The sequence below is a fragment of the Diceros bicornis genome, chromosome 4 (genome assembly GCF_020826845.1).
Source record: "Diceros bicornis minor isolate mBicDic1 chromosome 4, mDicBic1.mat.cur, whole genome shotgun sequence".
In the NCBI taxonomy this organism is placed as follows: Eukaryota; Metazoa; Chordata; class Mammalia; order Perissodactyla; family Rhinocerotidae; genus Diceros; species Diceros bicornis.
In genome coordinates, this window is record NC_080743.1 from 82,004,271 (window position 1) to 82,021,138 (window position 16,868).

At 40.1% G+C, this 16,868-nt stretch overlaps 1 protein-coding gene across 5 annotated transcripts in view; it reads right to left on the reverse strand.

Annotated features, from left to right (window-relative positions):
- Positions 1 to 11,035, reverse strand: part of HMCN1 (hemicentin 1) — a 450,903-nt gene extending 439,868 nt beyond the window's left edge. For all 5 annotated transcript variants that reach the window (XM_058539863.1, XM_058539864.1, XM_058539862.1 and 2 more), the window contains exon 1: positions 10,454 to 11,035. In XM_058539863.1, coding sequence (XP_058395846.1) covers positions 10,454 to 10,721 — 268 coding nt within the window. In that variant the 5' untranslated portion in view covers positions 10,722 to 11,035. The remainder of the gene's footprint in view (positions 1 to 10,453) is intronic.
- Positions 11,036 to 16,868: the final 5,833 nt, after the last annotated feature.

Here is a 16,868-nt window from a genome sequence, read left to right on the forward strand (position 1 = left end):
ATATTGCCTCATACCTGTTAGAATGACTATTATAAAAGAGACAAAAAATAACAAGTATTGGCAAGGATGTGGAGAAAAGGGAATCTTTGTGCACTGTTGGTGGGTGTAAATTGGTGCAGGCCCTATGGAAAACAGTATGGAGGTTCTTCAAAAAATTAAAAATAGAACTACCATATGATCCAGCAATTCCACTTCTGAGCATATAGCTGAAGAAAACAAAAACACTGCAAAAAGATATCTGCACCCCCAGGTTCATTGCAGCATTATTTACAATAGCCAAGATACGGAAACAACCTAAGTGGCCGTCAACGGATGAATGGATAAAGAAAATGTAGTGTATACATTTATACAATGGAATATTATTCAGCCATAAAAAGAAGAAAATCTTGGGGCCGGCCCCGTGGCTCAAGCAGTTAAGTGTACGCGCTCCGCTGCAGCGGCCCGGGATTCGCCGGTTCGGATCCTGGGCGCGCACCGATGCACTGCTTGGCAAGCCATGCTGTGGCAGCGTCCCATATAAAGCGGAGGAAGACGGGCATGGATGTTAGCCCAGGGCCAGTCTTCCTCAGCCAAAAAGGAGAAGGATTGGCAGATGTTAGCACAGGGCTGATCTTCCTCACAAAAAAAAAAAAAAAAAAGAAGGAAATCTTGCTATTTGTGGCAACATGGATGGACCTTGAGAGCATTATGCTGAGTGAAATAAGTCAGACATAAAAAAACAAATACCATATGATCTTACTTATATGTCGAATCTAAAAATAAAACCGAGCCCATAGGTATACAGGATAGATTGGTAGCCGCCAGAGGTGGGGAGAAGGGGGTTGACAAAACGGGTAAAGGAAGTCAAAAGGTACAAACTTCCATTTATAAAATAAATAAGTCATGGGGATGTAATGTATGGCATAGTGACTACAGTCAAGACTGTATTGCATATTTGAAAGTTGTTAAGACAGTAAATCTTAAAAGTTCTCCTCACAAGAAAAAAAAATTTTGTAACATGAATAGTGATGGATATTAACTAGACTTATTGTGGTGATCATTTCACAGTACATACAAATATCAAATCATTATGTTGTACATCTGAAACTAATATAATGTTATATGTCAATTATACCTTCAAAAAAAAGAAGAAGAACTTGGTTGTACAATGCCTAAGTCTATTTCCGTGACTCTCTTCTACATTGGTGACCCCCCGAACTTTTGGATATTTTATTTGAACACGTTAATGTATAAGGAGCTTACTATCAAGACTACCAGCCTGAAAGTAACAGCATCTCTCAAAGCTAACTTTACTTATCTTTTCTCTTCCATTGTATGGCCGATTTCATATTTTAACCTACAGAAGGCAATCATATTTCCCTTTTTTCCATGTTCTAAGGGCCACGTCTAGTCCACTGGACTTTCTTAATAGCTCAGAAATATATATCCTTTTTCCTATACCCAAGTTACCTCAATATTTCCCCCTGAATTGCTATCATGGCCTCAGATTTCATCTCTCAGCTCTCAGGACTGCCTGCTCCAATCCATCCATCAAAGAGATAAAGATCTAAAATGAATATCCAATCATGTCACTCCTCACTTATAATCCTTCCAGGCTCTTGATAGCTTTTAGGATGAAATCTAAACTCCTTAATATTTTGATTAAACTGCTTTTACTCATGCACTTTCTTCAGGTTTCAGCCCAGGCCACACTTCTTCCACAAAAACTTTGCTGATCATCACTCTCTTGAATTTGGAATCACGGGCACTGGTCTGGGCTCACACAGCTTCCCATGCATCTTTCCACTATAAAGTGTATCACAGTATATAATACTGTTATTTCTCTTGCCCTTCTCCCCACAGACTGTTCACTTCTTATAACCTATGCTTCATTATCTTTGAATCAAAAGCACCTAGCATAGAGCCAGCCCCAGTTGCATAGTGTTTAAGTTCAGCACACTCTGCTTCAGAAGCCTGGGGTTCGGTTCCCAGGTGCGGACCTATACCACTCATCTATCAATGGCCATGTTGTGGCGGCAGCTCACATACAAAAAGAGGAAGATTGGCAACAGATGTTAGCTCAGAGTGAATCTTCCTCAGCAAAAATAAAAAAGCACCTAGCATAGTCTCTGACAAATAGTAAGTCTATTATTGACTGATAAGTGAGTGAATAAGTGAATGAATCAATGAATACAATGGCTTATCTTTGGATTTTTAAATTCTCTTGCTGTTTGCCCAGTTATGAAGCAGTGGTCTAGGGCTCAAGGAGACAGTATAGGAAAGTCTACATGCCTCACAAACACTGAGTATATTACAATGGTACCACACTTGAACTGGTTTGAATTGTCCTTTGCCTATAGGTTGATTAGTAGCCAAGTCATCAAGTAGATATTTCTTCTATTTAATTTTTTAGTCTTATTGTATAAATGTTCTACTATTTTTCTCGATAACTGGCTTCTCTCCAGTACCTACTAGATCCGACAAATGTGAGCCATTCAATAACTAAGAGCAACACCATTGATTCCATAGTACTTTTAAAGGACTTTCACATAGTTTTATTTACCCATGATAACATCCAGAAAGGAGGGAAAGTTGATATCATTACACCCTACACTTGATACAACATCCCTCCATTTTTAAATTTTTCCTATTCTCCATAGAGATGGGGAATTCTCATGGAGATTTATCAGAAAAGACAAAACCAAGGTTGAGAATCCCTGTAGACTTGTGAGAAGCACTTACAATGTGGATCTTTTATTTGTACAGAGCTCCTTAGAAATTCATCTATTTGTGGTGACACTCCTTCAGTCAGTCCAGTTAAAATTGGAAGGTAGGCAGATTGTCTTATGGCATGGAACTGAGGGATTCCACACTGCATAGAAATCCCCCCCAAATTCACCTGCTATACAAACATTCAATGACTACCCAAGACTCAGCATTATCTGGGTCATAAGGATCCTTCCATTTCATATTCAAGCTTGGGTGGGAGATATATATCACCAAAAAGGCCTAATAGCAAATTATTATGTTGTTTAGTTTTATTCTTCTAATTATTATTATTTTAGAAGTAAAATCACAGACATGAAAGGTAAGATTGAAATACCCAGAGAAACCATCAGTTCTTGTTTCCAGCATTCATTCATTCACAAAACATTTTTGAGTTGGCGGGCCTGAGATAAATGGAGCTGTCCCTGCTTAACGTCTCGTGAGAGAGAAAGGAGGTAAGCAGAGTTATAAAGACCATTGAGAATGGTTATTGTTTGTCTGACCAGAGACAAACCTTAAGCAAAACCAAATTCTGATTTACCAATAATCAACTAGAAGGCTGTTCCTCAACTTAACAACAACAACAACAAACCTTCATTCTGTGGGAGTCATAGACGATTCTGTTAAACAGAAGCATCCCTAATGCATTTAACATATTTATCAAAGTTTGGCCCTTATACTATGGGAGAGAGTTTTCACTGTGCACAGCAAAACGTCTCTACATATCCTCAAAAAACATCCAGTGACATGGGATCCACTCTCAGGTTAAAATATTCAATAATCTGAGGAAAGAAAGTTATCGTTGTCCAATAAAAATCTCTCACTCTTAAATTTTAGTTCATTTCCTTTAGTTGGATTTCTCTTGGACTTAAAAGACCAATCCTTTTCCTCATGAAAACCCTTCTTCCTGTAGGATGTGCTAGAGGCAAAGGGAGCCTAATACCTTCTTGGCTCGTTTCCCTCTACATATTGAAACCGAAAACATTCCATTTGAACTTTAGTCCATATAAATTTGCATAGGATTTCAAGGTCTGAATGTGCAACATTTTCCTTGTAAAAATCTTTCTATTCATTATGGTTTCACGTAATTTTGCTATTGCTCTGAAAAATATTCTAAGAGAATCTTTTCAAAAAAGAAGCCCTGGAGTGTTTTCTTAACACTGTGTAGGTCCTACAGAACCATACAAAGTCATTGAGGGCTCAGGTTTTATTACAATGATACTCTTAAGCACAGAGGCATGTAAGGCTGATATTTCTCCCAATGAATCAAGTCTTTGCTACTTTGAGTTTCTTTGCTGTCACTTATTTTTCACTATATTATCATCATTAAAATTATGGACTCTGATAATAACCTACCAATGCATAAATTTTATAGATAGAGAAATAGAAGTCTGGCAAGGTTAAATGATTTGCTTAAGTGATAAGAATAAGGAAGAGAACAGAAATCTTCTGTTCCAAATTGGATGTTCTTTCTAGTACAGTATATTTGCATTTTGTAAAATACTGGTTGAATCATTTATCAAAACTAGTTTCAATTTTAGCTTCATGAACAAAGCATCCAAACCAGTACTTGGAAACAACAAGATAATTCCAAAGATTTCTAGTTCCTTTTCTCTCCATTCTCTTTTGAATTCTCTCCAAACAGGTTTTCACTCCCATCATTTCACTACTCTCGTTGAGTCACCAACGACTTCCACATTGCTAAATTCATTAGCCCATTCTCAGTCTTCCTCTTAATTAACCAATTAGTGCTTCTTCCTTAAAACGCTTTCTTCTCTTGACTTCTAGGATAATATACTCTTCTCCTCCCTCTCTGACTTCCACTTCTCAGGCTACTTTGCTGGTTTATCCTCATCTCTCTGCTAAACACTGGAGTGTCCCAGGGCTGGGTCTTCAGACTTTTACTATTATTATTACCATTTAATCAGGCCCTTAGTGGTCCCATCTAGCCTCACAGCCCTCAATACCATCCATATGTATGCCTTGGGATCTCAAATTTATATCTCTGACCCAGACCTCACCAGTTAATCTCTAAACTCATCTATCCAACCACCTTCAACTTGGGCACCAAAAGCTATCTCAAACTTAAACACAGCCAAAAATAAAAGCCTCATCCTCTCACTCTTTCACAAATCTGCTTCCTGCTCATTCTTCTCCATCTCAGTAAACGGCTATGCTACGCTTCTATTCGCTCAAGTCAAGTCCTCAGAAGCTGTCTTGTCTTCTGTCTTTTTTTCTCACACATCCAGTCCACCATTAAATCATTTTGGTTTCATCTTCAAAACACACACAGAATCCAAACATTTCTCAAAATTTCCACAGCTACCAACTTCACCCAAGGTATACATATCATTTTCTTCTGCCTGAATGATGCAGTAGTCTTCTATCCTCCCTGTTTCTGCCCTTGCTCCACTTTAGACTATTCTCACACAAGAGTCAGAATGATCATATGGATGCATAAGTCAGATCATGTCACTGCTCTGTTCAAAATCCTAACGTGGCTCTCCATCTCACTTAGAGAAAAGCCAAAGTCACAGTGGCCGACCAGCCCTTTCGTGATGTGGCCCCATTATCTTTCTGACCTCACCTCCTAATTTCTCCTTATTGCTCACTGTGCTCCAGATACACTAGTCTTTTCACAGTTTCTTGAACATGTCAAGATGTTCTCGTCATGTTCAAGAGCATTTCATTTATTGTTACTCTGCCTGCAAACTCTTTCCTCAGATATCCTCATTGCTCCCTCCCTCATCTCCTTCAAGTCTTTGTTCAAACGTGATCTTTTCAACTGGGGGCTTCCCTGACCACCAGAATGAAAATGTCAACACTCTCAACCCACTTCAAACTCTGCATGCCCTTTTTCTGCTCATTTTCTCCAGAGCAGTTATCACTAACAAACACACCACATGTATTTCAATTATTTTCTTTATTACCTGTGTCCCCCAGTAGACTGTAAGCTCCATGAGTACAGGAGCTTTAGTCTGTTTTACGCCCTTTTATATTCCCAGTGTCTGAAGCAGTGCCTGAAACATAATAGGTAAGTGAATGAATGAATGAATAATGAATATAGACTGACATAAGATATCCTGGGGAAAAGTAGAGACGTAATTGTGAAACAGAAGAGAATTTCCTTTATATAAAGTGACTCCTTAAAACACTCTGCCCCATTCTCTTTCCTCTGTCTCCAGTACCTACCTTACACAGAGGAGGAGAAAAGGAAGACTGGATGATAAAAGGAGCTGTAGTCAGAGACTATCAGCCCTCCCCAAAGCCGTGTTCTGAGGAAGACAGAAATACAGTTTTAGTATTGTAAAAAGCACAGCAAAAATTAATATGTAAGGATCAACAAGTTCAATAATAAACTAGTGTTGATGAGGATGTGAAGAAATCAGAAGCCTCATACACTGCCGGGGGGGATGTAAAATGATGCAGCTGCCTTGGAAAACAGTCTGGCGGTTCCTCAAACAACTAAACATAGAGCTACCACGACCCAGCAGTTCTACTCCTAGGAATATACTCAAGAGGAATGAACACATATGTTCTTTTGTGTTCTGAGCACCCAATTTCAATGTGAAAGTGGGGGTTTCCCCACACCTCCTACAAGCATTTCTCAGACACCAGAAGTGTGTCTGAGAATTCAGCTCAATTCTGATGCCTGTCTACCCAGAGATAGCACCAGATTCCACAGGTTAAAAGTTCAGTTCTACAAGACTGCCCCTCCACCCCCAGTTCAGACACCAGTTGCAAGCCCAGGTTGTTAACCTGTGCTTCTGACTGACAAGCTACAGACAGAAGCTCCCACAACCCCCTCCTTGTACTTCAGATGCCAGATACGAGTCCAGGTTGTTACCTGTACTTCTGACCAAGCAGCTATAAATCAGAGGTTCCCAAGTCCCCCTCCTTGGGTTCGATTCATTTGCTAGAGCAGCTCAAAAATCTCAGGAAACCCGTTTACTCACTAGATTACCCGTTTATTATAAAAGATATAACTCAGGAACAGCCAGATGGAAGAGATGCACAGGGCAAGAGGTGAGGAGCTTCTATGCTTCTCTCAGAGCATGCCTTCTCCCCAAACATTCATGTGTTCACCAACCCAAAAGCTCTCCAAACCTTGTCCTTTCGGGTTTTTATGGAGGCTTCATTACAAAGGCATGATGATTGATTAAATCATTGGCCACTGGCAATCGATTCAACCTCTAGCCCCTCTGCCCTCACTGGAGGTCCGGATAGGATTGAAAGCTCCAACCCCCTAATCACAAGGTTGGGTCTCCTGGCAACCAGTCTCCATCCTTAAGTAGGGTCCAAGAGTCAACTAATTAACATAACAAAAGACATCTTCATGGCTCTCATCATTTAGGAAATTTCAAGGGTTTTAGGAGCTCTATGCCAGAAACAGGGACAAAGACCAAATATATATTTCTTATTATAAATCACAATATCACATATGTCCACACAGAAACTTGTACACAAATGTTTATAGAAGCATTATTCATAATAGCCAAAAAGTGGAAACAACCCAAATATCCACTATGGATTAACAGATAATCAAAATGATTATCAATAGATAATCAATATTATCCATACAATGGAATATTATTTGGCCATAAAAAGGAATAGAGTACTAATATATGCTATAACACGGATGAATCGTGACAACATTATGCAAAGTGAAAGAAACCAGTCAAAAAAGACCACATATTACATGATTCCATTCACATGAAAGTCAACAAGAAAATCTATAGAGACAGAAAATAAATTAGTGATGGTTTAGGGCTGGGAGGAGGATGATAGAGGGATAGAAGAGTGATAACTAAAAGGTATGGGGTTTCTCTTTGAAGTGATGAAAATGTTCCAAAATTGTGGTGATGGTGGCACTTATCTGTGAATACGCTAAAAACCATTGAATTGTACATTTTAAATGAATGATTGTATGGTGAGTGAACTACATCTTAATAAAGCTGTTAAAAAATTAATACATTAAATGTGATTATGGAAGTGGAAAACCCACTTTAAACATAGTTAGCATCAAAAGGTTGGCTGGACTCTCCATGACTCCAGTCCTCTCTAGTTCTTCCCCCTACCATGGGTGTGTTGTTGGTCCTCCAACACTGGCTTCCTACATGCACATTTTCTGAATGATTTTATCACGTCCTTGTCAACTTGTTAGACTTCTTCCCCTTGTATATCTATGTTTTCCATGCATTTTAATTTTTACCCCTACCTGCAAATACACACCTTGGCCCAAACTGTAATGCAGTGGTCCAAAGCAATCATCTGCAAAGACCTAAAGGTTTTTGTCAAATGCTTAGATTATATCCCAGATAATATCCATTATTTCATCTAGCTAAATGCAATAGCAGATGTCAAAGGGCTTTGAAAAGCTGCAAGTAGTCAACATTATTAATATAATTATTATATTAAATTCCACACATTATTTCCCTCCATGTCAGCTGTATCACCCAACCATAGGAATATGTGTTAGGAACTATGAAAAACAACCACATGTAAAACAGTCATAAAATGTCACAGTAAGAAGTGACCTTAGAGATGCTCAAATCCAATTCTCTCATTTTATAGGTGAGGAAACAGATTAAAAAAGATAAATTGACTTTTTTAATGTCCCTTAGTAAGACAGCCAATCCCCCATTCAAGGTCCCTTCTGTCATTCCACGCTCCTCACCAATCAGAAGTACAAACGAATCAAAAACGCTTAATGATTATACACATACACAGAAAATGTCAGGCAAAGGTAATACTACAATTCATTAAAGTGAATTAGTAAACTAAATTAAAGGTTATTAGTATGTTTTAACTTCTCTTTTCCTTTTTATCTTCAAAAATACTTTAAATTGTCTTAAATAACCAACACCAACACGTGGCCACGTCTCTCTACTGTGAGTCACAATGGAAACAGAATTAACAGTTTGCTGAATTATACATTCAATTAATTTCATGGAACCAATATAATCATTTTCTCATATTATTTAATTCATAAGAGCTTTAACTCATTAGTCATCTGTTATTAGCATGCCAACTCTCCCTCCCTTTGAATCCTGATTGCTAAACTTAGGAGAGTCAACTACACCACACTTTCCCATTTGGTAACAACTGGAAGGCAGCACACCACAATATAATTTGTTCCAATAATTTTTCATATCACATCAAAATATCATGATGATCGTTTCCATTTATGACTTGAGGCAATTTTTCTGTTCTGTTTGCAGCAACATCATTTCATAAGAGTTTTTTGGAGAAAAGCAGATTGTGGTGTTAATTAGAGAAAACAATTTTCACTTTTTTAGCCAACTTCAGATTCATCCTTATGGAAGAAACATATTTAGTCTATTCCAAAATAACAAAAGTCTTGAACTGCATCACAATTGGCACCCTATTTAATAAATTGAAACATTATAACACATGAGGTGTCTTAATAAGACAACGAACACAGTAAACGGCCGTTCAATTCTTTATTCAGATATAAAGGCCATTTCGTGTTTAATCAATGTAGAAATTACTACTTACATGCATATCCCAGAAGAGTAGGATAGGTTATTGTTTTCATCATTTGAAGAACAAAAAATCCCAGAAAGTTCTAGTTCCCTCTGAATTTCTCCCCATGCCACTTTTTAAAAAAATAGCTGAAACCTGCCACATTTAATACCTTGAAGTAATTTGAACTCATATACCTTTGTGAAATGCACAAGGAAAGAATTTAAGATTCTCAATATCAAGCTCTCATTGTGAAGAGGTTGTGTCAAGGTCTTCTAGTGAATAGAGAGAATTTCAATAAAAAGTGGGAGAACAGTAGGGGAGGACTTTTAAGAAACCACTGCTTTATTTCTTCAACTGGGCAGCAACTTGTGCTAATGAAACTCAGACGGATGTCAGACAGCAAGCCCCAGGGTTCCCCCTGCAATGCTACCCTCAGCAATGACAATGAGGGCTCCTATGAGCCTCCCAGAAAGGTGACACTTTAAAGAGAAACTGAAAAAAGTAAATAGGATCATATTACAGTGAGCAGCTGAAACTCATGGCTTAAAGGCAAAAAATAAAATTATTTTGCTTCAACTACCTTTAAAGAGTACCGACATACCAAATTACACGCAATTCTCCTGGATGAGACATGGACATAATGTGAATCTGTGAATCTAAGTAATGATGACCCAGTGCAAAAATGAATAGATTCAGTTAAGAAATGAATGGCTTCTCTCTCATTTTCATTTCTTCAGTTCCACTAGCAGTTATTACTTACAAGCTTCCTTGTGTCTCATACAACAGGTTTTTTCCCTTCTTAGCTGCGAGTTATCCAGAGTATGCTCTCATCCTAGATGTTAGCTATTGCTGCTGAATACCCATGTCCCAATCTGCCTTCATAATTAAACTTTCTCTAGCTCCAAAATAATAATAATAAAAAAAGTCAATTAACTGATTTTGATGTCTTTGCTCTGGTTCTGGTTTTCATAATTCCACATTTCCAGGTTTGGGGACCACTGTACAAGCACCCTAAAGAAGCCATCGACTTCATGGCTGAGGCTGCAGTAGGTATCAGAGAGCAAACCCAGATGCCAGTGAGCAGCTCTTTGTTACACTGTATCCAGCCACATAAAAAAAAAATGGTTTTGAAACTTCCTGACACCGACACAATTTCACAGCATAAGAAATAATGTAATCATAAGAAATAACAAACACAAAGAATAAATATTTCCCTTACCTGGATCATGGAAAGGCACCAAAGCAAAGTTGAAAAGAGGTCTCTTTGGTCTTTTCAAAGACGTCTCCAAAATTTTGGAAGCCCCTTCGATAACCTGAACTAAATCATCATACATGGAACCAGTCACATCAAACACAAAAGCCAAGGTGGAGGCCCCCTCGGGAATTTCCTCAGCCCTGATCTGGGACTGGGAGCTGGCATCTTGAGCTAGGGAGGAATAAAGAAGAGCAAACAGGAATACTGTGTGGACAATGTCCCAGGAAATCATTTTCCTTTTCTTTTTTTTTTTCTTTTTTTTTCCTGAGCGCCTAGCCCTCCTCAACAACAGGCAGCGGGTTTCCTCTCAGAGCAACTCATTAGACTCTTGAAATCTCTTGGAACCAGCAAAACGTTTGGAGCTGAGAATCAGATGGGAACAAGCACCAAACCCGAATCCCTGCAGGGACTAGGCAGGCAGAGATGCGGTAGCTTTTGTCTGGACGCAGCTTCCTCCTGGACTGCTCTGTGGCCGCAGGTTGGGAGCAGCGTGTCGCCGAGTGCGGGCAGCGCGCCCGGCCCATGCCCCGGGGGCCGCTCTGAGCCCTGCGGTGCCGCCGGAGTCCCGCCGCCCTCCCGCCGCCGCCGCCGCTCTCCGCCGGGCCAGCCACTGAGGCTCCCAACTTTCCACTGTTCGCCGCTCGGCAGCGCGGAGGGGAAGCCTGGCTCGGCCTCGCCTCCTGATTGGCCGGCTGCAATCCCCCGGCCCCCCCCCCCCCCGCCCCCGAGGGCGACGTCTCTCTCGACTGATTGTGGGGTCAATTCAGTACCGGGGGAGCGCCCCCAGCATCGGCTCCGCTCCCACCCGCACTGTTCCTAACCTACCAAACCCCGGTGTAAACAATGGCTTTCCAGAGTGAGTGGCAAAGGCCCACACTGAAGGACACCACACTAACCGGCACAAAGGGGATTTTATTTTTCTCCTGTGTGCATCGCTGCTGCAGACACCTCTTTCATAATTCCCTCAAGAAGCCAAGACGCCCCAGCCCAGCCTCGCCGTCCCTCAGCCCACAACTCAGCCCAGCCAGGAGGGGGAGCTGGAAACTTCTCCCGGCTGGGCTGCAGCCACGCTATCACTCTTTGATCTCCTTGGGGACTGTGGAGCGCTGGAGAAGGGAGGGAGGAGAGAGCTGGATGGGCAAGAAGCGCGAGGAAAAGGAAAGGGGCTGTTGAGGGAAATAAGAGAGACGGCGGGAACTCGGGAGTCACTGATTGTAGTTAGGAAAGATGGTAAAGGAAAGGAAGCTGGATGGGAATACAGGACGGAAGCCGAGTGGAAAGGATGAGGAGAGACAGAGCGAGTTCATATTAAAGAGGAAACTGATTTTTTAATTTCGTTATCAAGATTCAAGTTTGCTGAGCAGTGTAAATCCTCCCCTTAGCATGGTGAGGCAGAATAATATCCCCATTTCACATTTCCTCCCATAGAACAGCCATGTGCCAAATCTCAGCCAAAGATCCATTAAAAAGGTGTTCCCCTCTTATGGCATTTTCTTGCCAATAAGCAAGGAAACCTCGCCCTGGAAAAAACATTACAAAGCTTTTCCGTGTTATAATTATTATATATATTATAGTACTAATAACAGAGATAAGAAAGTGGACAAAGAAAGTCAACTGTAAGCTAAGGATTCTTTGCTTCATTTTAATAAAAATGTATTTCCATCCTGGAAAAGAAGCTCTTGTCTGGATCCTGGCATTTAAAGAGGGGCCAACAGGCATCTTGATCCCTGTTCAAATGTGTGTTAGACCACCCACCCAAGACCAAGGCAGCCTGAGGAAGAGCCAGCTCCCCTGAGCCTTTTATAGTCTGCAACTGCCTTCTCTTTCAGACCCAGAGGCTGTGGGACCTGAGTTTATGATGCTTATAAGTCATGTCACTTAAAGGAAGCTGACTGGCCATTTGGGCTGAGTGGGAATAGGAGAGGAGGAGAGAACATACTTCCTTTCCAAGTAGTATTTAGAGAATGCTATTTGAGAAGCCTACTCCTTTGTTTATTTAAAAGGAATTGCATTCTAAGTCCTAGAGTTTTCACTGACACCTGAGCTGTTCCAGGTGTTCAAAGGAGGCGGTAGAGCCTGGTGATTAAGAGTTTGGGGTCAGATAGCCTGGGTTCAAAGCCCAGCCGTGACACTTAATAACTGTGTATCTTCAGCAAGCTACCTGCTTCTTCACGCCTTCATTTATTCAGCTGTAAATGGGAATAATGATAGTACCCACCTAATAAGGATTAAATGATCCATCTTGGTAAATGTTCCATGTGCACCTGAAAAGAATGTTGTTGGGTAGAATGTTCTATAAATGTCAATTAGGTCAAGTTGTTTGATAGGGTTGCTAGAATCTTCTATATCCTTACTGATTTCTGCCTACTTCTTCTAGCAGTTATTTAGGGTGGTATTGAAATCTCTGACTATAATTATGGATTTGTCTATTTCTTCTGGTAGTTATCTGAGTTTTTGCTTCAGGCATTTTAAATCCCCGCAATTAGAAGCAATATTGTCCATACCTTCATATTCCCAATTACTATGTATGAGTGTGAAAGCTGGACAGTGATGAAGGCTGACAGGAAAAATATTGATTCATTTGAAATATGATGTTGGAGGAGAGCTGTATGGATACCCTGGACTGCCAGAAAGATAAATAAGTGGGTCTTAGAGCAAATTAAGCCTGAACTATCACTGGAGGCAAAAATGATAAAACTGAGGCTGTCCTATTTTAGGCACATCTTAAGAAGGCAGGATTCTTTGGAAAAGACAGTAATGCTGGGTAAAGTAGACAGCTGCAAGAAAAGAGGAAGAACCAATGTGAGATGTATTAACTCCATAAAAGAAGTCACAGGGGCCGGCCCTGTGGCTTAGTGGTTGAGTACAGGCACTCTGCTATTGGCAGCCCAGGTTCGGATCCCGGGCGCGCACCGACGCACCGCTTCTCCCGCCATGCTGAGGCCGCGTCCCACATACAGCAACTAGAAGGATGTGCAGCTATGACATACAACTATCTACTGGGGCTTTGGGGGGGAAAAAAAAAGGAGGAGGATTGGCAATAGATGTTAGCGCAGAGCTGGTCTTCCTCATCAAAAAGAGGAGGATTAGCATGGATGTTAGCTCAGGGCTGATCTTCCTCACAAAAAAAAAAAAACAGTCGGGCCGGCCCTGTGGCTTAGTGGTTAAGTGCGCCCGCTCCGCTGCTGGCGGCCCGGGTTCGGATCCCGGGTGCGCACTGACGCACTGCTTCTCCGGCCACGCTGAGGCTGCGTCCCACATACAGAAACTAGAAGGATGTGCAACTATGACATACAACTATCTACTGGGGCTTTGGGGGAAAAATGAATAAATAAAATTATAAAAAATAATAATAATAATAAAAATAAAAAATAAAGTATACAACTCAATAATTAAAAAAAAAAAGTCATAGGCATGAGTCTGCAGAAGCTGAGTAGTGCTGTTGAGGACAGGACATTGTAGACAGCACTCATTCATATTGTCGCCAGGAGTCAGAGACGAGTTGATGGCATGTAACGACAATTACACGCAAAACACTTAGGATTATTATGTCCTCTTGATTAATTGACATCTTTATCATTATGAAGTTACATTCATTATCCGTGGTAATATCATTTGCTCTGAAATATGCTTTGCCTGATATTAATATAGCCACTACAGCTTTCTTTTGATTAGTGTTAGCATGATACATCATTTTCCATCCTGTCACTTTTAAATTCTTTGTGTCTTTATATTTAAAGTATGTTTCTTGTAGTCACCATACAATTGGGTCTTGCTTTTTTTATGCAATCAATCTCCGCCTTTTATTGGGCTATTTAGACCATTTACAGTCAACGTGATTATGGATATGGTTGGATTTAAATCTGTCACCTTGGTATACGTTTTCTATTTGTCCCATCTGTTCTTTGTTCCTTTTTTCCTGTTTTTCTGCCTTCTTTTCAATTTATTGAATATTTTTTATGATTCCTTTTAATCTCCACTGCTAGCTTATTAGCTATAATTTATTTTAGTAGTTGCTTTAGGGTTTATAGTATACATCTTTATCACAGTCTTCCTTCAAGTAATAATATACCACTTCATATATACTAAAAGAACTTCAGAATAATATACTTTCATTATTCCCCTCCCAACATTTTTTGCTGTTGTCATCCATTTTATTTTACACCGCTGTGTTTTAAACCCCACACTACATCGATGTTATTTTTTTTGTTAAAGTAGTCAATTAACTTTTTTTTTTAATTTTTATTTATTTATTTTTCCCCAAAGCCCCAGTAGATAGTTGTATGTCATAGCTGCACATCCTTCTAGTTGCTGTATGTGGGACGCGGCCTCAGCATGGCCAGAGAAGCCGTGTGTCGGTGCGCGCCCAGGATCTGAACCCGGGCCGCCAGCAGCGGAGCACACGCACTTAACCGCTAAGCAACGGGGGCTGGCCCCAAAGTAGTCAATTAACTTTTAAGGACATCCAAATAATAAGAAAAAAATTAATATATTTTCCTACATAGTTACCATTTCTGATGCTGTTCATTCCTTTGTGTAGATCCAGATTTCCGTCTGGTATCATTTTCCTTCTCCCTGAAGGATTTGCTTTAATAATTCCTGCAGTGCAGTTCTGCTGGAGATAAATTCTTTCGCTTTTGTGCATTTGCAAAACTCTTTATTTCACCTTTGTTTTGTTTTGTTTGAGGAAGATTGGCCCTGCACTAACAACTGTTGCCAATCTTCCTCTTTTTTTTCCCCCCCAAAGCCTCAGTACCTCGTTGTGTATCATAGTTGTAGAGTTGTAGCTCTTCTACGTGGGACGACACTTCAGCATGGCTTGAGGAGCGGTGAGGAGGTCCGCGCCCAGGATCCAAACCGGCAAACCCAGGGCTGCCATAGCAGAAGGCGGGAACTTAACTACTACACCATCGGGCCAGCCCCCACCTTTGTTTTTGAAAGATATTTTTTTTGCTGGATAGAGGATTCTAGGTTGGCAGATTTTTATTTTTCTTTCAGTACTTTAAAGATATTGCTCCACTACTTCTTGCTTACATTGTTTTCAGTGAGAAATCTCTATCATATTTATATTTGTCCCTCTAGATGAATCTTATTTTTTTCTCTTGATGTTTTTAAGAGTTTTGTTATTATCACTGATTTTGAGCAATTTGATTATGATGTGCCTTGGTGTGGTTCCCTCCTATTTCTTGTACTTAGGGATTGTCGAGCTTCTTGCATCTGTGAGTATGTGGTTTTCACCAAATTTGGAAATTTTTGGCCTTTATTTCTTCAAATACATTTGCCTCCTTTCTTTGAGGAAGCCCAATTCACATATAGGAGACCACTTGAAGTCGTTGCATAGTTCACTGATGCTCTGTTTATTTTTTTTAATTATTTCCTTTTCTCACTGTGTTTCATTTTTGGTAGTTCCATAGCTATTTCTTCAAGTTCACTAATCTTCTCCACTGTCTATTCTGCCAATTGTCTCATCCAGTATACTTTTCATCTCAGACATTGTAGTTTTCATCTCTAGAAGTTCTATGTGAATCTTCTTTATATCTTCCATGTCACATTTTAAGTGTATGAGTATATGGAATACAGTTATAATAACATTTGGTGTCATCGATTGGTAATTCTAACATCTATGTCAGTTCTATATCAGTTTGAATTGATCAATTTTTCTCCTTCTTATGGGTTGTAACTTCTTGCTTCCTTTCAGACCTCATAATCTTTTTGTTTGTTTGCTTATTGTGGTAACATTGGTTTATAACATTGTATAGATTTCAGGAGTACATCATTATACTTCTATTTCTGCATGGATTACATCATATTCTCATGTTCACCACCCAAATGCTAGTAACAATCTATCACCACACACACGTGCCGAATTATCCGTTTCACCCTCCTCCCTCCCTTCTTCCCCTCTGGTAACCACCAATCCAATCTCTGTCTCTATGTGTTTGTTTGTTGTTATTATCTACTACTTAATGAGTGATATCATACGGTATTTGACCTTCTCCCTCTGACTTATTTCACTTTGCATAATACCCTCAATGTCCATCCATGTTGTCACAAATGGCTGGTTTTCATCATTTCTTATGGCTGAGTAATATTCCATTGTGTATAAATACCACGTCTCCTTTATCCATTCTTTCCTCGATGGGCACTTAGGTTGCTTCCATGTCTTGGCTATTGTGAATAACGCTGCAATGAACACAGGGGTGCATGTATCTTTATGCACTGGTCTTTTCACGTTCTTTGGATAAATACCAAGCAGTGGAATAGCTGGATTGTATGGTAGTTCTATCCTTAATTTTTTGAGGAATCTCCATACTGTTTTCCATAGTGGCTGCACGAGTTTGCACTCCCACCAGCAGTGTATGAGAGTTCCCTTCTCTCC